This window comes from Odocoileus virginianus, chromosome 23, assembly GCF_023699985.2.
Source record: "Odocoileus virginianus isolate 20LAN1187 ecotype Illinois chromosome 23, Ovbor_1.2, whole genome shotgun sequence".
In the NCBI taxonomy this organism is placed as follows: Eukaryota; Metazoa; Chordata; class Mammalia; order Artiodactyla; family Cervidae; genus Odocoileus; species Odocoileus virginianus.
Genome location: NC_069696.1, coordinates 35,724,036 through 35,744,205, shown reverse-complemented (window position 1 = coordinate 35,744,205; position 20,170 = coordinate 35,724,036). Strand labels below are relative to the sequence as shown.

Genomic DNA, 20,170 nt, shown 5'->3' with positions numbered 1-20,170 from the left:
AGATGTATTGAGGACCATATATCTTTGGTCCTTTAACAGTTTGAAGAATATTTTTCTATGTTGCACAGGGAACTGTACTCAATAGTTTTTAATAACCTATAAAGGAAAAGATTCTGAAAAAGAATGCACACACACACATATATATAAAACTGAATCACTGTGATGTACACCTGAAACTAACATGATATTGTATATCATGAATCAACTATACTTCAACTAAAAAGTGAGGGGGCAGAAAACATTTTGTTTAGGGAATTCAGATCATTGCATTTTATAAATTATGCCTGCCTCAATTCTACTTTTTGGGAAGAGAATTTTATTTTATTTTTTTTTTTTAATTTTTATTAGTTGGAGGCTAATTACTTTACATCATTACAGTAGTTTTTGTTATACATTGATATGAATTAGCCATGGATTTACATGTACTCCCCATCCCAGTCCCCCCTCCCACCTCCCTCTCCACCCGATCCCTCTGGGTCTTCCCAGTGCACCAGGCCCTAGCACTTGTCTCATGTACCCAACCTGAGCTGGTTATCCGTTTCACCCTAGATAATATACATGTTTCAATGCTGTTCTCCTGAAACATCCCACCCTCGCCTTCTCCCAGAGTCCACAAGTCTGTTCCATACATCTGAGTCTCTTTTTCTGTTTTGCATATAGGGTTATCGTTACCATCTTTCTAAAGTCCATATATATGTGTTAGTATACTGTAATGGTCTTTATCTTTCTGGCTTACTTCGCTCTGTATAATGGGCTCCAGTTTCATCCATCTCATTAGAACTGATTCAAATGAATTCTTTTTAATGGCTGAGTAATATTCCATGGTGTATATGTACCACAGCTTCCTCATCCATTCGTCTGCTGATGGGCATCTAGGTTGCTTCCATGTCCTGGCTATTGTAAACAGTGCTGCGATGAACATTGGGGTGCACGTGTCTCTTTCAGATCTGGTTTCCTTGGTGTGTATGCCCAGAAGTGGGATTGCTGGGTCATATGGCAGTTCTATTTCCAGCTTTTTAAGAAATCTCCACACTGTTTTCCATAGTGGCTGTACTAATTTGCATTCCCTGGGAAGAGAATTTTAGAGTTATTTGTCTCCTTTTATTTTCCTTTCTTCCTCTTTAAGTGGTGATGTAATTTTAGCTTCATCCTGACCTTGCAGAAGATTGATAGCCTTATTTCATTAACCAGATATCATATGACAGTAATTTTAACATGATAGCTATCAATATTTTGGGAAATTTATATTTATAAACCAAATTTAATACTTCAATAAAGTTGCTCAAAAAGCACAGTTAAAAATTCCAGTAGGTATAACAGTGCTGAACCTTGACCATATTAAATATTGATACCCTGCTGTTTGTTGAATAGTATTTAAAATCAAGAATGTTTAATTGTAAAGGTCAGAACTCATTTATTGTACCTTATGGCACAGACATCATCATATTGAAGTTATAGGGTCTCTCAGTGACTGTGAGGATGTGTGTCTGCATAAACACAGTATTTGCCTCTATCTACATTGCAATCTCCACTGTCTTTAATATAACTAAGTACAGTCAAGGGGGAAAAAGAGTTCAAAGCCAAAAGACTAGATACATGAAATAAATCACCAAAGTTCATACTTTCCTCCTAAAAGAGCCTTTCATATATTTCCTTAGGGTCTATTAACTATTATTTTATGATGCTGTTGACGTAGCTTAGCTATGTGATTTCTTAGTGAATTAGAAGGTGGAGAGGAGGAGCTGGTAGGGATCAGTTTGCTGATACCTGTAAGAAATCACCATAAACATGAGGTCTGTTTCAGCAATCTTAAGAAATTTAGCTGGAGGGGGACCACATTCTAAACATCAGTAGCCCTGCCAAAGTATACTTACTTTATAACAAAATATAACAATGTATTTCCTAAACTCTAGGATATATGGGTATACATTTTTGTACCTTAATGTCTCTGAAATCAGATATATATTAAAAATGGGATATATATTTAAAGTGATAGTAACTTTTTTCCTTGGAAAAAGGTCATTGAAGCATTTTATATTGTAGGCAGTGGCATCATATGGAGGACGTAAGGTAACCGATGTCCACAATGAAAGAACTTTTTATCAAGGAAGTTCTGCTGTTATCGGCCTTTCTTTTAAAAAGATGATGTTTAGCAATAGTTCTCATTAAAGTTGTACTGAAGGGGGAAACATATAAGTTTGTTTAAATTACTTAGAAGAGGCATTTATGTGGAAATTCTTTACCTGAGATAAACCTATAAATGAACACTGCTATGTATTTTGATTACATTAAGATGCAGTGATAAGCTAAGTTTCCTGAATCAAGCTGTTGAATTTGAACTTCACTCTTATACATTATGGGTTTATCTTGTAGGTGCCTAAGCCTATGCATCAGCCTGTAGGTTCTTCCTCTACCCTTCCAAAGGATCCAGTATTGAGGAAAGAAAAACTGCAGGATCTGATGACCCAGATTCAAGGAACTTGTAACTTTATGCAAGTATGAGTCATTATTAAGTGAATCTTAAATGCTAGTTATGGGGCTACTAGCTTCTGGTCTGAAGCATTAAATGAAGTTGTTAAGAGCATAGATTCTGGTGTTCAGAATGAGTGTAAATCTCGGCTCTGCCACTTGCTCGCTCTGAGAGTTTAGGCAAGTTACTTAACTTTCTGCCTCAGTTTCTTTTTTGCAAAAAAAATGAGGATAATAGTTCCTGTTTGTTGTGAGTAATGAATTAAACATGTAAGAAGCTTTAAGTGCTCAAATGATATTGCTGCTGTAGCTCATCAGTAGTTTCTACTCAGACTGTGAGAACCTGTACTGTGCTTGGTATTTGATAGATGCCATTGTGTGTAAATAATCATGACATCGATTGCCCTCAAAGAGTTTATATTTCATTTGTATAAGATTGTAAACTTGAGTTAAGTCAATAGTTAAATGTTAAATTGTGTTATACAAACACGTGCAGAATTTCAAAATATTGTGACATAATTGAGCTAGGAAGTAGGCAAATAGAGATTTTTGTGTGTTAATAGTAAAAAGATCTTGCTTTGGAATTAGACCTGCATTTAAATCCACTCCTGCCAATTACCAGTTATATAATCTGACAAACTCCCAACCTTCTACTTTTTTATTAAGTGAGAGAATTGCTTACTTCTTCAGATTATTTGATGATAAATAAAGGACCTAAAATATCACTACAAGTGTGTAAGTTAAGTACGTTGGAAATATTTCCAGGATAACCAAGATAGGCACATGGGAGAAGAGAACGGCTTCTTGTCATGAAAGTATCTAAGAGCATGAGTTAGTTTAGTGGTTGAGATAAAATAATTAGAACTTCTCATTGGTTATAATAAAAATGAGGGCTCAGTCTATGCTAGGATTAATATTTATGTTTAAACCTTCAAGTGAGGAGTTTTCCTAACTTGGCCTTAGAATTACTCTTATAGTTTTAATACTTGATAGTCTTAAGGCTTGACAGTTACTTTAGATTTACTTTTAATTTCTTCTCCTAAAAGACAAGTTATTAACATCTTAAGATAGTTATTAGATAAATTCCTATAGCTAATAAGCAGAGGTTTATGACAACATCATAAATAATTTAATGGTAATAGGTTTACCGACAAATGGTGATCTTTGTTTCCACTCATTATTTAAAATCTTATCTTTAGGAATCTATTCTGGATTTTGACAAACCTTCAAGTGCAATTCCATCGTCACAGCCGCCTTCAGCTACTCCAGGTAGCCCAGTAGGTATGTCCTCATTCTTAAGACTTGTTATACCTACAGCTGTTTGTGTTCCAATTGTTTCTTTTATAAATAATTTTACTCTTGACTTGCTTGACTCCTTTCAACTCTGTACATCTAGTGTTGAGGCTTTTGCATCCTGTGAGTGAAATTATATCAGTGGTATTTAGTGCACTGATTAACACTGCTTAACACTGATTAACACAGGACTGGAAAAGGTCAGTTTTCATTCCAGTCCCAAAGAAAGGCAATGCCAGAGAATGCTCAAACTACCGCATAATTGCGCTCATCTCACACACTAGTAAAGTAGTGCTCAAAATTCTCCAAGCCAGGCTTCAACAGTATGTGAACTGTGAACTTCCAGGTGTTCAAGCTGGTCTTAGAAAAGGCAGAGGAACCAGAGATCAAATTGCAAACATCCGTTGGATCATTGAAAAAGCAAGAGAGTTCCAGAAAAACATCTATTTCTGCTTTATTGACCATGCCAAAGCCTTTTTTTTTTTTTTTTTTGCCAAAGCCTTTGACTGTGTGGATCACAACAAACTGTGGAAAATTCTTAGAGATGGGAATACCAGACCACCTGACCTGCCTCTTGAGAAATCTGTATGCAGTTCAGGAAGCAACAGTTAGAACTGGACATGGAACAACAGACTGGTTCCATATGGGGAAAGGAGTATGTCAAGGCTGTATATTGTCACCCTGCTTATGTAACTTCTATGCAGAGTACATCATGAGAAATGCTGGGCTGGAGGAAGCACAAGATGGAATCAAGATTGCCTGGAGAAATATCAATAACCTTACATACGCAGATGACACCACCCTTATGGCAGAAAGCGAAGAAGAACTAAAGAGCCTCTTGATAAAAGTGGAAGAGGAGAGTGAAAAAGTTGGCTTAGAGCTCAACATTCATGAAACAAAGACCATGGCATCTGGTCCCATCACTTCTTGGCAATTAGATGGGGAAACAATGGAAACAGTGACAGACTTTGTTTTTTGGTGCTCCAAAATCGCAGATGGTGGTTGCAGTCATGAAATTAAAAGACGCTTACTCCTTGGAAGAAAAGTTGTGACCAAGCAAGACAGCATATTAAAAAGCAGAGACATTACATTGCCCACAAAGGTCTGTCTAGTCAAGGCTATTGTTTTTCCAGTAGTCATGTATGGATGTGAGAGTTGGACTATAAAGAAAGCTGAGCACTGAAGAATTAATGCTTTTGAACTGTTGTGTTGGAGAAGACTCTTGAGAGTCCCTTGGACTGCAAGGAGATCCAACCAGTCCATCCTAAAGGAGATCAGTCCTGGGTGTTCATTGGAAGGACTGATGCTGAAGCTGAAACTCCAGTACTTTGGCCACCTGATGTGAAAAACTGACTCACTGGAAAAGCCCCTTTTGCTGGGAAAGATTGAAGGTGGGAGGAGAAGGGGAGGACAGAGGATGAGATGGTTGGATGGCATCACCGACTCAGTGGATATGAGTTTGAGTAAACTCCGGGAGTTGGTGATGAACAGAGAGGCCTGGCATGCTGCAGTCCATGGGGTTGCAAAGAGTCGGACACAACTGATTGACTGAACTGAAGTGACTGAACTGATTAACTCTGCACTAACACTGGTTAATCTGAATCTGGTCTGACACTTTAGAGTTCAGGCTTTTTGTTCTGCATTAGTTTATCTTAGGGGTGGAATGACATAATCAAAGCCATAGTTCAGCTGTAGTAAGCAGTATACACCAACCAGAAGACTGATGCAGTAATTCCTGGGTCAGGTAAGGAGAAGGAAGAGAGAGTAATTAATACAAGTGATAGACATTAACAGGAATAAGCCAAACTGAAACTATGTAATTGAAAAATATATTTAATTTACATGATCAAAGAGAAAAAAAAATGAAGAGACAGATAACCCCCGCAAGGACTTATTTTGAAACTTGTAACAAAAAAGTGTATCAGCTAATTACTATTCTTGATAGCTCAGATTTTATCTTTCAGATTACAGTTGCTGGTTTTTAAAAAGTCACAGTTCTTTTCTTTTGGAAGTCTTGAAATGCTGCTTTTGTCCATTTAACCATAAAACATTTTATTTATTTTTTTATTTTTTAAATTTTTTTTATTAGTTGGAGGCTAATTACTTTACAATATTGTAGTGGTTTTTGTCATACATTGACATGAATCAGCCATGGATTTACATGTGTTCCCCATCCCGATCCCCCCTCCCACCTCCCTCTCCACCCCATCCCTCTGGGTCTTCGCAGTGCACCAGGTCCAAGCACTTGTCTCATGTATCCGACCTGGGCTGGTGATCTGTTTCACCCTAGATAATATACATGTTTCGATGCTGTTCTCTTGAAACATCCCACCCTCGCCTTCTCCCACAGAGTCCAAAAGTCTGTTCTACAGAGTGAAGTAAGCCAGAAAGATAAAGACCATTACAGTATACTAACACATATATGTGGAATTTAGAAAGATGGTAATGGTAACCCTATATGCAAAACAGAAAAAGAGACATAAAACATTTTAAATATCACAGATGGAACTAGGATCCTTTTTCTCTATAATCCTCTCTAATTTTTTAAAGCTCAAATAGACAGGACTTGAGACCCAGTTCTTCTAGATGCTGCTTGGTTTTATGAAATATGAACTTTAGTTTCCATCCAGTTGGTATGCATAAACTTTTCTCTTCCCTCAGTAGTTTACTGTTGATTTCACTCTCCACAGCATCTACAGAACAGAATCTATCCAATCAAAGTGATTTTCTTCAAGAGCCATTACAGGTAACTTCTCCAGATTCATCTTTCGTTTACTCTTTCAGGAGAAACTCTTGCTTTGGTATGAACAGTCAGACTCACTGATCCTAATATTCCTAACTAAATTATTGAAAATGTTTTAAGGATATCTAGTTTTTTAGATCAAGTAAAACTGGTCCTCAAAAAATTCCCTAATGAACATGGGCAAGTCATCTGTTACAACGAAGGACATTTTAGTAAGGAAAGAGCAAGCCTGAAGAATTCAGAGGTACTTTGGGAATCTTACTTTGCTGTTTAAGCTACCGAAGTCACTTAGTATATTGGCATAGTGTAAGGAGTCTAAAGAAAGAAACGAATTTTTCTTAATTCATGGTTAGTCCCTCACCCCACTCCCTGCTTTAGCTAAAGAATTCCACGTTATTTGTTCTAGCTATTAGATTTTGTATGAGGCTTTCAGTCAACAAGTTAAGATTTTTTTTTTGATAAACCAGTAGTCTAGGCTAATTGTTCTCAGAAGCATGCCTCTGCGGTGGCTGCATCAGAATCGTTTGGTCACTTTAATAAAAATACACACAATTGACCCTTGAACAATATGGGTTTGACCTGCTCAGGTCCTCTTATATGTGTCTTTTCTTCCACTAAATCCATACAGTACTACATATCTGGGGTTGGTTTAATCTGAAGGTGCGGGACCACAGGTATGGAGGGTCGACTGTAGGGTGCGAGCATCTCCGAATTTTGGTAGCACAGTGAGTCCCGGAACCAGTCCCTGTGGATACTGAGAGAGGACTATATTGTTAGTAACCACCTTAGACCTGTAAGGTTGGCATTTTCAGGGGTGTTGTCTACTCATCTATGTTTTTAGTCTGCTCCTTCGGTGAATCTGCACGTTGATTTTTTGGAACCACTGGCCTCCATCATCATGCTTACTCAGAAATACTTAAGACAAACTCTAACTGGTCTACTTAAAGAGCAATAACTTGGAAGCAAAAACTGCCTTAACTTCTCAATAAATACTAATGTAAAGAATGCTTATCGTTTTTAACCTCTTAACTAAAATTCAAAGTCTCTTAAAGCTTAACTATCAGGTGCGCCAAATTGCCTTAGCTTGGTATCTGTGAATTTTTTGGCAGTTGACTTAGTTGTGTTCCCACAACAGCCAGTAGCATTTATCTTGGGTGGTTGTCTCATTGTTTTAAAGAGGAGGCCTGAAGCAAGGCCTAGGTTTAAAAACACTCCTGTTTTATAATAGTTTGGTCAGATCTAAATTATACCTGTTTAAATATATAAAATGCTCTAAAGGATTAAAAAATTTTTTTCATAAGACCTTTTCCATGAGACTTTTTAAACCTGGTCCCCATCTCCTTCCCAAGAAGCAGCATATCATGATGAACTCTTGGAGAAGATGACTGAAACATAACTGCTCTGTTAGCACTGGGTAACCCATTTATTACTTGGGCTTCTGAGAACTGAACTGAAGCATTTAGATAAAAGGAGTAGATTTACTGACACTTCGGACCTTGTGATTGCTAGAATTTTATGGATTTCTGTTATATTCCAATACCTGTTATGCCATAGAATTCTTTCCTAGCTGCTTTCATAGTTTTTTTTTTTATTGGTTACAGTTATCAGACTTAGATCCTAAGTGCCTTCTCCCAATTTTTATTTTATACATATTAGCTTTAATTTTTGTTAGGATATTGGTGCCATTGTGATTTATGTAGAGCTTATCCTTTTTATTTATACTTCTTCCTACTCCTTTAAGACAGTGAGAGCACTTAAGAGTAAAAGATAGTTGTCATGATTCTGGCAGACCCATGCTCAGAGCGTTAATGTACCCTGGGCTTATTGCCCAGGGAGCTTGCTGTAGAGTGCCTGATGGAAAATCTGGCCCCGGATTTCCAGGGCCAAGAATCTTGATAAATGAGGATGGGATTAGATGTGTAGCTTTGGTGACTAGGCCTGGAAAGGCAGTGTAGCTGGCTGCTTGGGTTTGAATCTCAGCTCTACCCCTTAATTTTAAAGTGATCTTGGGTAAATTATTTAACTTTCTTTGGTTCTGCCTGGTTATGAATAAAATGGGAATAGTTGTACCTATTGCACAGGGTTATTGTTAGGAGTGAATATATTAATATGTGTTGAAGTGTTAAGGCATAGCAGTTGGCACTGCTGAGTGTTCAGTGAGAGTAATGTGTTAGGAAGGCCAGGGCCCACAAAATATAAAGTGAACAAATTGTGCCTTTTACAATGTTTTATATCTTCCTGTGTCTAGGCCGCTTCTTCTCCAGTTACTTGTAGCTCAAATGCTTGCTTGGTTACTACTGATCAGGCTTCTTCCGGATCTGAAACAGAGTTTATGACCTCAGAGACTCCTGAGGTAATAAGAGACCAATTGTCTTAATTTCATTTCTGACCTAAAGAATAGCAGAACCAGCTTAATGTGTGAATTACAGTCATGATCAACTTAATGACCGAACATTTATACTTTACTAATGTTTGCTTTCTATTGATGTTGTAGTCCTGGAACTTACACAGGTAACTTTAACTTTATTGTGACTTTACCGTATAAATAGACTTAATAGTGTATTAAATAGACTGAAAAGGCAAGTGTGTTGCCTTTTCAGATACAATAAATTATATCCAAAATGCTAATATCAGAAAGATGAAAATTTCTAGGTAGGGGTAGGATTAGCGATTAGTTCAAGTTTCTAATTATATTTATATTGAAGGACTCCTTAGGAGAAAAATCTTTGATACATATGACTGAAGACTCAATAACTTTATAGTGTTAATATTAGCACTGACTCAGTCAGAATGAGTTCCATTCTCTTTCGACTAATTTTGTCAAAGCATTTTGACAGTATTATGTTTGTGCTTTTGATGGTTTTTACTATGTTTGAGCAAATCCTTGAGCTAGATATAGCATGGTAGGTAGATTTTTTTTTTATTAATTTAGCAACTCAGGTTTTATTATTATTTCTTGGTTTATTATATAAGAATATGTATTCATTATGTAAGAAAATAGTTTTTATGATATTGATTTGGTCTAAATTTAAATTAAGTGTTTGCCTCCTAATGAGTCACACCTGTCTGCTTCATTCCCTGATTGGGATTGTTTTTTTCCTACCTTTTAAGTATTTGGCTTTATAATCTGTTGTATCAAGGAGTTGCTAATTCCCTTAGTTAAGAGTTTTTTACATTAGCTCAGGTTTGGTTTTTTTTTTTAAAGGCAGCTGACTAAGTAATCCACTAGTAAGACTTTGAAATAGAAAAAAGTTAACACTGACAAAGCAACTCACCCAGGGTTTTTCTTAAGCCCAATTCTTCTCTATAAGTTTGGAATAATATTAGATTATGAACTAGAAAATATCTTTACAGGGCTTGAAAGGGACTAGGTCCTCATAAAAAGTTCAACCCCTCGTCTCTTAGGCTGATTAGTAGTAAGATTCTTACTTAGTCAGCAAGCTGTGCAAAGCAAATACTAGTGTGCATGCTCAGCAATTGAGATTTGAAATTGTAAGCAGAAGCTGTTCTTTTGCATTCCTGTGTCCAAATGTCATCCTATAGGACTTGCTGACTTATGCCATCCTGGGGTTTAGTGTAAGTTAACTGCTTGTTGTATGGCAGGTGATTTGCTGATACTGCATTTCTCCTCCCTAGGCAGCAGTTTCCCCAAGCAAGCAACCGTCTTCACTAGCTTCTCCAAATCCTCCCATGTCAAAGGGCTCTGAACAGGGCTTCCAGTCACCTCCAGCAAGTAGTAGTTCAGTAACCATAAACACAGCACCCTTTCAAGCCATGCAGACAGTGAGTATAATGATTGCAGTTGATTATTCCATTTAAAAAGCTACTGTTTCTTTAATATTGGGTACTATGTGAAAAAATTTGCCTTTTCTATTACTCTTATTTGGACTGATAGAATTTGCATTTGTTCAGTGGAAATATTGTTTATGGAAGGAAGAGTGTTAAATCCAAAGCCTCAATAATTTTGAATGGATATTTTGTCAGGGCATTTACCTTTCTGAAAATTAGTGATAGGCAAAGCTGAGGAGACCCATATTAAAGAAATGAAATGTAAGTGAGAAACATAATTTTCTATAAATAGCTTAATAATACTAACAATTACTAATATCACAGTTCTGGTATTCCATGTCATCAATACCCTGAAATATAGGACACATACTTGTGTGTTCTATTACTGTTGAAACTTTCATTTGATTTCATCTTCATTCATCTCATGCTGGGTTTTGGAGAATTGTTCAAGATTTGTATGGTATTTTGAATTATATATTTGTCTACAAGTTGTAGCTTAAAACTTTTTAAGATTATATTACAACTAAGTTTGTATATTTATTCTCTAAATCTAGAATAAATATAAAACTTTTCTTTAGAAGAACGCAAAGTTTTAGCCAATAAGTACTCTTCCTGATGGTGCTTAATGTCCCACTCCACATCCTTTTGAGTGACAGTGGTGAGATGGGGCCAGTGAAGTGGCAGTGGGAAGCAGACACAACGCAGGGAGATGGGCTGGTGAATTCAGACACATGAATTCACTAATCTTATTACTCCTTGCTTGGCCACCTAGATAGAGCTGAGTGTCCTTGCTTTCCCTCTGTGCCTGTCAATCCATCCTACACAGTATTGGTTTTTAGTAAAAAAAAAAAACCCAAAAAAACCAAGCTACAGTGGTTTTACTAAGTTTTTCTTATTCCTAATTAAAAGCAAATAGTGTTCCATTATTAAATGAAATTGAATGTCCTTTACCTGACTAACTTTTGAAGCCTGGTATAAATTGCCAGACTAGTCCCCTGGACTTGCCCTGTACATTCTTATCACAAATACCTCTTTTGCTCACACCAGTCTGTCTTCTCTACCTGTTTGGTTCCTATTCAGTACAAATTAGTTCTTATTTGTTCATTTACTCATTTATTCAACAAACAGGTAGTTACAAAGCCAGGCACTGTTCAACAATGCCTGGGTTGTAACAATGGAGAATAGATGGGTCTTTGTGCTTAAGAAGCTTATACTTTATTATGGAGGTGGGAGGGCTAGAGAGAAAAATACTCATATATATATTATATCATATGTTATATGTTTTGAGGAAAAATGGAGCAGGATAAGGGGCTTGAGAGTAACAAAAGTGCTTTATTATACTCAGTGACCAGAGTCTGGTCAAATCATTGTCCTGCCATGTGGTAGAAATTCAGTAAATGGCAGGTTTTTTGATTCATCCTCAGTTTCTAAAAAGTACCCTCTTCCCCTATGAAGTTTTCATTCTTAATAAGCAGCATTATGATACTGTAATATCAGGAGAGTTAGTTTTTGTACTTGATTTAACTTCTGTCAGAAATCAAGTAGGAATTTTTTTTTTACTGTGGTAAAATGTGCATAAATTTTACTGTTTTAACCATTTAAAAATGTATAATTCAGTGGCATTAAGTACATCCACAGTGTTGTACAGCCATCACCACTGTCTTTTTCCAGAACTTTTTCATTATCCACTTCTTCTCCTTAGCCCCTGGTAACTTCTGTTCTACTTTGTCTCTATGAGTTTGCCTATTCTTAGGTACCTCATATAAGTGGACTCATGATATTTGTCCTTTTTGTACCTGGCTTATTTCAGTTAGCATAGTATTTTCAAGGTTCATCCATCCCTGTTGTAGCATGGATCAGAATTTCATTCTTTTTTATGGTGAAATAACGTTCCATCGTACGCATATATCACATCCTGTTTACCATTCATCTGCTGATGGACACTTGTTTGTTTCCACCTTTAGCTCTTGTGAATGATACTATGCACATAGGTGTACACATATCTCTTTGAATCTGTGCTTTCAGTTCTTTGGGTGTATGCCTGGAAGTGGAATTGCTGGATCATTTGTTAATTCTACATTTAGCTTTTTGAAGAACCACCATACTGTTTTCTACAGTCAGCTGTACCACTTTACGTTCCAGTCAGCATTGCATGAGGATTGTAATTTTACCCCACCCTCAGTTATACTTAGATTTTCTGTTTTTTGTTTTGTTTGTGTTTAAGTAATAGTTGTTCTAACGGGTGTGAAGTGGTATCTCATTGTGGTTTTGATTTATTTTTTTATCTAATGGCTAATGATGTTGGGCATCTCTTCATGTGCTTATTGGCCATTTATTGTCTTGGAAGAAATGTCTGTTCAAGTCCTTCGCCCATCAGACAGAAGTTTTTGAATGTTGCAGAGTTTTGCTGAATGTCATCCTTCATTATTTTCTATGAAACTTTGCAGATGACTCAGTGTACTCTGTCTTTAAGGTATTTAATGTTAATGCACCTCTGCCTCCACGGAAAGAACAAGAGATAAAAGAGTCCCCTTACTCATCTGGCTACAATCAAAGTTTTACCACAGCGAGTACACAAACTCCACCCCAGTGCCAACTGCCAGCTATACACGTGGAACAAACTGTCCTTTCTCAAGAGACTGGTAAGATCTTTGTGTCTATTTTGAAGACTTAGATGAGAGCTAATTAAATGGAAAGCAAGTCTGTAGTGACATTTGAGCAGTTCTTTCCCGACTAGTAAGCATTATCTTTTCTCCTGTGCAAGTGCTGAGAAACGCTTAATGCCTTTTCCTCTCTTTAGTTAAGCTTACCTGTTACTTTTAACTTTTGTAGAGGTAGAACTTAGATGGCTAATTTAACCTTGCAGTAGGCTTCAATTTTTAAATCTGATTGCTTTGATTACCATCAGCAGTCGAGGTGCATAAGGCACTATGCAGCTGCTTTTATGAAGGTTTTGAAGTCATTGTTAACTCTGTGTTAGCACAGACACATGGCTACCTGACCATTTCTCTTTTCTTCTCTCTTGAAATAGAGCAATGATTAATGTGAAGATACATATTTAACTTATTATGCTTATGCCACTCTTTGCTTAGAGATGGGAGGCCCTTTTGATCTTTCATGCTATTGTAATAGGTACATGAAAGAGCAGGCAACTTTGTAGTCATTTCCCAATCATAAGAAGTATTTGTAGATTTTTAATGTTGGTATTTCAGACCCTTGTTGGGTTTCCTAAAACTTAAGCCTGAGCAAACAAATTGAGTGTTCTGAGCACTTGGTTAATTGCAAGAGGTGGTGAATATAAATCCCTGGACCTAGCCACAGACGACCTCCTTCTGTTCTCACCTGTGCTGTGAGAACATGACGGGCAATGTATGTAAAGGATATTGTTTGTCATATGCCTTTTCAATTAAAGTATTAATAAAAGTTCACTTTCTTTTTCTCCATGATGTGAAATATTTAGCCTGTTTTTTTTTTCTGGTAAAAATATACATAGCAAAATTCATTTTAAACATTTTGAAGTATATAGGTTTTATGGCATTAAACTTAATCCAAGTTGTTGTGTGGCCAACACCACCATTCATCTCTAGAAATTTTTCATCTTCTCTATTTAGCATTGACTTCCCATTTCCCTTTGCTTCCAACCCCTGGTAGCCAGCATTCTACTCTATGAATCTGCTCTAAATACTTATCTTATATAAATGGAATCATACAATATCTGTTCTTTTGTAACTAACCTATTCCATTTACCATGATGTCTTCAAGAGTTATCCATGTTATAGAGTGTGTCAGAATTTTCTAAGGCTGAATAATATTTTATTACTTAAACATCTCTCTATATATACACATGCATATCTATGGCACCTATTTTTTTAAAAAAAGGGTTGTATTAAAGGTTTGCTCTACACTGACTTCTAAGTATAAAGAATATTAAATTTTTATTACCGTTTAACTCTTGGACTCTAAAACTGTTTCCTTAAGCAGCAAGTTTTCCTGATGGAACTATTCAAGTAAGCAATGGTAGCCTTGCCTTTTACCCAGCACAGACGAATGTATTTCCCAGACCCTCTCAACCATTTGTCAATAGCCGGGGATCTGTTAGAGGATGTACTCGTGGTGGGAGATTACTAACCAATTCGTATCGGTCCCCTGGTGGTTATAAAGGTATGCTCTGAATAAAATTTAATTATACTGAATTATTTTGTCTATATGTTTACTTGACTCAAGCTGTTTTTACTTTACCTTGTTCCTTTTTGTTGTTTCTGTTTATAATGTAGTAGAGAATTCCCTATTTCTGCAAAATACAGTATTTCTAATATATCTTTTGTCTATAACAGAGGAACTTTTTGTATGAAAAACAGATTGATCCTGTGACTTACTGAAGTAAAAGGTTGAACATTTTGTTTTTTCCAGGAATTAATTTTGGTTTTCATATTTGAATTTTTCTTTCTTTTGTTAATTGACCTGGCTGGCTCAAAACATGTTATAGTTAAGACAATACCCATTTCCTAGTTTTTTTTGGCAGAGTATACCACGGATGATAACTTTGAAAGTATAATAGTGATACTCTTTTAAGTTAAATATGGTTCCAAGTATTCTAGTCACTGCATGATATTAGCAAAAGTATGCTAGACCAAGGCTTTAACCACCATCCTTTCCCAACCCCATCTGTATCCCAGCAATAGTAAAATCCTACAGTTGGCTTATTTGAAGTCTGTGATATCTTTATAAATGTGTGTTTTATTGTGGAAATAATATTAAAGAGTTTGCTTAAAGATGGCATAAATCTAGTGATAGCTTTATAAGATCAGTTTAACTTTTTAAGTGGTATAGAACAGACTATTTAAAAGATTAGTGTAATTTTGCCCATAATTTTAATGTAAGTTGTTTATTTACTAGGTTTTGATACTTATAGAGGACCTCCTTCAATTTCCAATGGAAATTATAGCCAGCTACAGTTCCAAGCTAGAGAGTACCCTGGAACACCTTATTCCCAAAGGGTAAGAATAATTGTTATAATTGAACAATTGATGTGAAGTACAGTTGATATGAAGCTAGTGATTAACTTATAGCAGAGTAGTTTTGTAATGGCACTTTTATTACGATGGAGAGTTGAGTTGGGAGCTTTTCTAATAACCCAAGTAGGATACATGACAACTGCCTGTTACATGGAACTTAGGAGGTCTTAAGTGTGTTAGTTGCTCAGTCATGTCTGACTCTGCGACCCTATGGACTGTAGCCTGCCACGCTCCTCCATCCATGGGATTCGCCAGGCAAGTTCTCCACTATCCAAGAGTGGATAACCATTTCCTCCTCCAGGGGATCTTACTGATTCGGGGATTGAACCTGGGCCTTCTCCACTGCAGGCAGATTGTTTACCTTACCCTGTGAGCCACCAGGGAAGCCCAGGAGGTGTTAAGGACTTGATTAAATTTGCATTAACTCATTTACTTCACCACTCTGTAATGGAAACTGGAGTTCAGAAACAAGTAACTTGTATAAGGTCACTCAGCAAATAAGTGATAGAAATTATATGCAAGTTTCTTAACTCCATAGCCCATAGCCCATTACTATATTGCCTTCAGTTTAACTTCTCTAGATATCTAGTATAGGAAAGTCCTTTTTATTAAAAGCTTAATTTTTTGGTTAATTCTTTATTTGAATAGTTCAGATATTCTTTACTGTATGTGGTAGAAGATTGATAGGAAGATGTTAGACTTTCCACTTTAACAGTCCTTGGAAACTCCCTGTCTCTGATCATATCTGGATATGAATTTATACTACATTAGCATTTTAAGTTTTGAAGCTTTACAAGCCTTCAGTTACATATGTGGTATTTTACTGAGTTCTGTTGTTAATATACAAAGGACCTGTACTTGAAGTGCTTACAGTTACATGAGGTAAGATAGATGTCTGTACAGAGGCAGTATTAAAGAACACACTTTGGAGAACACACCATGTCACCTGAATGACATGGGTTTGACCCTGGATCTTATCACTCCCCTTGTGTGACCTTTGACGTGTTATATAAACTTTTTGAGCTCTAGTTCCTTATCTTTTTTTTTTTTAAGTCGCTCAGTTGTGTCCTACTCTTTGCGACCCCATGGACTGTAGCCTACCAGGCTTCTCCGTCCATGGGATTTTCCAGGCAAGAGTACTGGAGTGGGTTGCCATTGCCTTCTCCATAGTTCCTTATCTTTTAGATGGGGACTCATCAGTTTGAGTTACTTATATCTGAAGTGTTGAGGATTACTCTGAGAGAGTCTGAGGATTAAATGAAGTGATAGACATAAGTGCTTTGTATGAAAATGCCAGGCATATATCAAGGATTCAGATACTATTATTACTTGATTGTCAATACTGTGTGTAAAGAGAATATGTTGACTAAGACAAACTTCAATAATAGCACATCTCTTCTCAGTACCAGTATTCTAGTATTTTTTGGTGCTGTTTTCAGTTTCTTATTGAGGAAACATAAGATATCAGTGATAGTAGTGTTCTTGGGAAGAGGATGAGGAGTTTGGGGTAGGAATATTATTATTTTTTATTGTGTATTTTCTTGTCCTGTTGAAACTTTTTATTACATGTTAATAATTAATCTAATGACACCATTATTCTTTTCATGAATTGTATGGGGGCTTTTACCATACTTGGGAGTCAGTTTGAAATGTTGTCTTTTGGACATTTTTTTGTAAGGATTCCAGGAAATAATATGTTCATATGTTACAATTCTTACCAATTTCCCTGTCAAAACAAAACCCTTAACACAGTTAATAGTTGTCATAACACTTTGGTTTATAAATAGAGAGACTGAATTAGTCTGTATTTTTGCTTTATTATGTCCTTTTGTATTGAGATGAGGCAGAGAGGACCAGGCCATATTTCTGAATTTCCCTCATAACCTAGCATTGTGTCTTTTATGTAGTGTTGTCTAAATGCTTTCTTGTTTTGACAAGTATTAACATATCTAACCTGTCAAGTTAATTAACAGATGGAGATACATGTTACTGTGACCCTTGTTTTGTTTTTCTTGGTGTCATCTGAGCCCCTTTGGTTGTTGTTGGAGAAGTCCATATCAAAGGCTCAGAGGAATTAGTCTTATAGATTTATTTGCTAGTAATAACTATTTTGCATTTTTTGTGCTGAGGTAAATATTATGTGTTCATTTTAGGATAATTTCCAGCAGTGTTACAAGCGAGGAGGGACATCTGGTGGTCCTCGGGCAAATTCGAGAGGTAAGGATAATTAAGTGAGGAATTTATTTATCCCAAACATACCTCTAAATCTTTCTTTATCCTCTGTCAAGTTGTCCCCAAAATATGTTGTTTTCAACATTTATCTTTTGAGGTTTTTGGTTTGCTTAAATGTAGTATGGAAGACCCAAGGGAGATATATTGGACTACTAGAAAGACTGTGGAGATCATTTGTCACTTTTAAGTGTATGTGGGTGTTGTGTATGTTTTAAATTTGTTTGACACCAGAGCATAATTTAATCTTAGGCGCATATTCACTATACCATCTTGGTATAGTTTTGGGTGATGTTTCAGGATGGTGGTTGTGGAATAATGGGCACTCCAAGATACTCTAATGCCCCTTAGTACATTGATAGATAGGAATAAACAACAATTAAGACATCATGACTTGAACAAAAGCAGGATACTTTAAATACTTCTTAAAATGTGAAAGTACAATTAAAAGATTCAGTGTAACTGAGAAAATAAAAAATGAAGATTAACTTTGTCACAAGAAAAGGGAATCTTTTTCTTTTAAGAAAGTAGCCACTATTCACATTAGCTTTGCCTTCTATCTGAGCAGTGTTTTTGTACAGTACTGAAAACATTAAAATTTTATGATATCACATTAACTTAGAAATAAGGAATAAGCATTTATTATGGAACTTAGTACCATAACAAAATGTTTGAATGTCTAGTTCTAAAAGTTGCTTCTTTTATGTAATCTCAGTTTTCTTGAGTCCTTCTCTGTTAGATACTTGGAGATTTATCACTGAGGAATTGATAAACTCAAATATGGGCGAAAGATAAAGAATAGAGTGTTCATTCACATCTGGGTTTTACACTTTGCCAGTTGTAGCTAGTGTTAAGTTATCCAATCTTTGGGGGCCTCATTTTCTTAAAAAATGAAGCTACTGGACAAAATCATCTAGGTCCTTTCTGGACCTTTAGAATAGTAGTATAAAAACCTATTGTCAGAGAAATCTAGAAAAGTATACTGTAGCTCTACTTTATTGCTTTTTAAAAAACTTACTATAAAATGCATTTTTATCTGTTTCAGTAGCCGACTAATGTTAAATATTGTGTTCAAAGCTAACTGCTTCATTATGAGAAACTCACTGTTGCTAATAAAACAGCAGGGTGGAGTGATTCTTCTCAGGTGAGCAGCCCAGAAAGAGACAACGAAACCTTTAACAGTGGTGACTCTGGACAAGGAGACTCCCGTAGCATGACCCCTGTGGATGTGCCAGTGACAAACCCAGCAGCCACCATACTGCCAGTACATGTGTACCCCTTGCCTCAGCAGATGCGCGTTGCCTTCTCAGCAGCCAGAACCTCTAATCTCGCCCCTGGGACTTTAGACCAACCTATTGTGTTTGATCTTCTTCTGAACAACTTGGGAGAAACTTTTGATCTTCAGCTTGGTAGATTTAATTGCCCGGTGAATGGCACTTATGTTTTCATTTTTCATATGCTAAAGCTGGCAGTAAATGTGCCACTGTATGTCAACCTCATGAAGAATGAAGAGGTCTTGGTATCTGCCTATGCCAATGATGGTGCTCCAGACCATGAAACTGCTAGCAATCACGCAATTCTTCAGCTCTTCCAGGGAGACCAGATATGGTTACGTTTGCACAGAGGAGCAATTTATGGAAGTAGCTGGAAATATTCTACATTTTCAGGCTATCTGCTTTACCAAGATTGAAAGTCAGTACAGAATCGACAATGAAAGGATATGGTGTTCTAATTAGTGGGAATAAGCAAAAGTAGTTCTTGCCCTTGTGACTGATTGGTTAAGGAAAATGTTTTCATTCCTAGGAGGAGGAGGAGGTCCTTACTTTTTGTTTTCCTCCTCATGGTGAAAAATTTCAAGCTGAATGACAATTAGCACTAATCTGGCACTTTATAAATTGTGATGTAGCCTCGCTAGTCAAGCTGTGAATGTATATTGTTTGCACTTAATCCTTAACTGTATTAATGTTCAGCTTACTAAACTAACTGCCTCACGTTCAGGCAAATTATAATGCCTTGTTGTGCCTCAATAAAAAAGTTACCTGCATCTTCAGTGTTCTTATTTGATTAAACATTTAGTTGAGAGGTAAGATGTTTAGTTTTTAGTGTTCATCACTGATAACTCCTGGATGGGAGTCTTCATGGGTTCATACTGTTTATTTTAAAATAAGCCTTTTATATATGAGAGCTCCTTTGAGTTACTTTTCTGTTACTATACATATCATTATCAAAATATTTCATCTGTTTTCCACTGCCCAAACCACATATTCTCCTTGAAGCTATTTTGTAGTAGTGTGTTATCCTTTATTTAGCTATCTTCAAGTTCCTACCATATGAATACAAAATAGAGTAGGAGATACATAGATAATACTACTGATCCACTGTCAATAAGGCTTATGCTTTTTAGTGGATTCTTAATTTGAGGAGGTAAAATATTTTGTCATCAAAAAGCACACATAGGTGTGTGGTCAGGCAGTGCTGGGTTGGAGTGCTGATTTTGCCACTTAGTAACTGATCTTGGGCAAGTTATAGGTCTTAAGATTTTTTAAAAGACCATTTCCCAAGATGTAAAATGGGCATGATAGATCAGCCTCATAGGGCAGTTGTGAAGTTCAACTAAAAGTTTAATGCATCT

General features: G+C 36.4%; 1 protein-coding gene across 21 annotated transcripts in view; it reads left to right on the top strand.

The window, feature by feature from the left end:
* CAPRIN2 (caprin family member 2) overlaps positions 1-19,582 on the top strand; it is a 44,076-nt gene extending 24,494 nt beyond the window's left edge. For 3 of the 21 annotated variants that reach the window (XM_070453871.1, XM_070453881.1, XM_070453872.1), the window contains exons 10-19: positions 2,374-2,496; positions 3,669-3,750; positions 6,453-6,508; positions 8,754-8,858; positions 10,142-10,288; positions 12,768-12,936; positions 14,273-14,455; positions 15,191-15,291; positions 17,463-17,526; positions 18,660-19,582. In XM_070453871.1, coding sequence (XP_070309972.1) covers positions 2,374-2,496; positions 3,669-3,750; positions 6,453-6,508; positions 8,754-8,858; positions 10,142-10,288; positions 12,768-12,936; positions 14,273-14,455; positions 15,191-15,291; positions 17,463-17,526; positions 18,660-19,228 — 1,599 coding nt within the window. In that variant the 3' untranslated portion in view covers positions 19,229-19,582. Of the gene's footprint in view, positions 1-2,373; positions 2,497-3,668; positions 3,751-6,452; positions 6,509-8,753; positions 8,859-10,141; positions 10,289-12,767; positions 12,937-14,272; positions 14,456-15,190; positions 15,292-17,462; positions 17,527-18,583 lie in introns of all 21 variants that reach the window. The other 18 variants (XM_070453875.1, XM_070453882.1, XM_070453884.1 and 15 more) reach the window with 14 other exon arrangements.
* Positions 19,583-20,170: the final 588 nt, after the last annotated feature.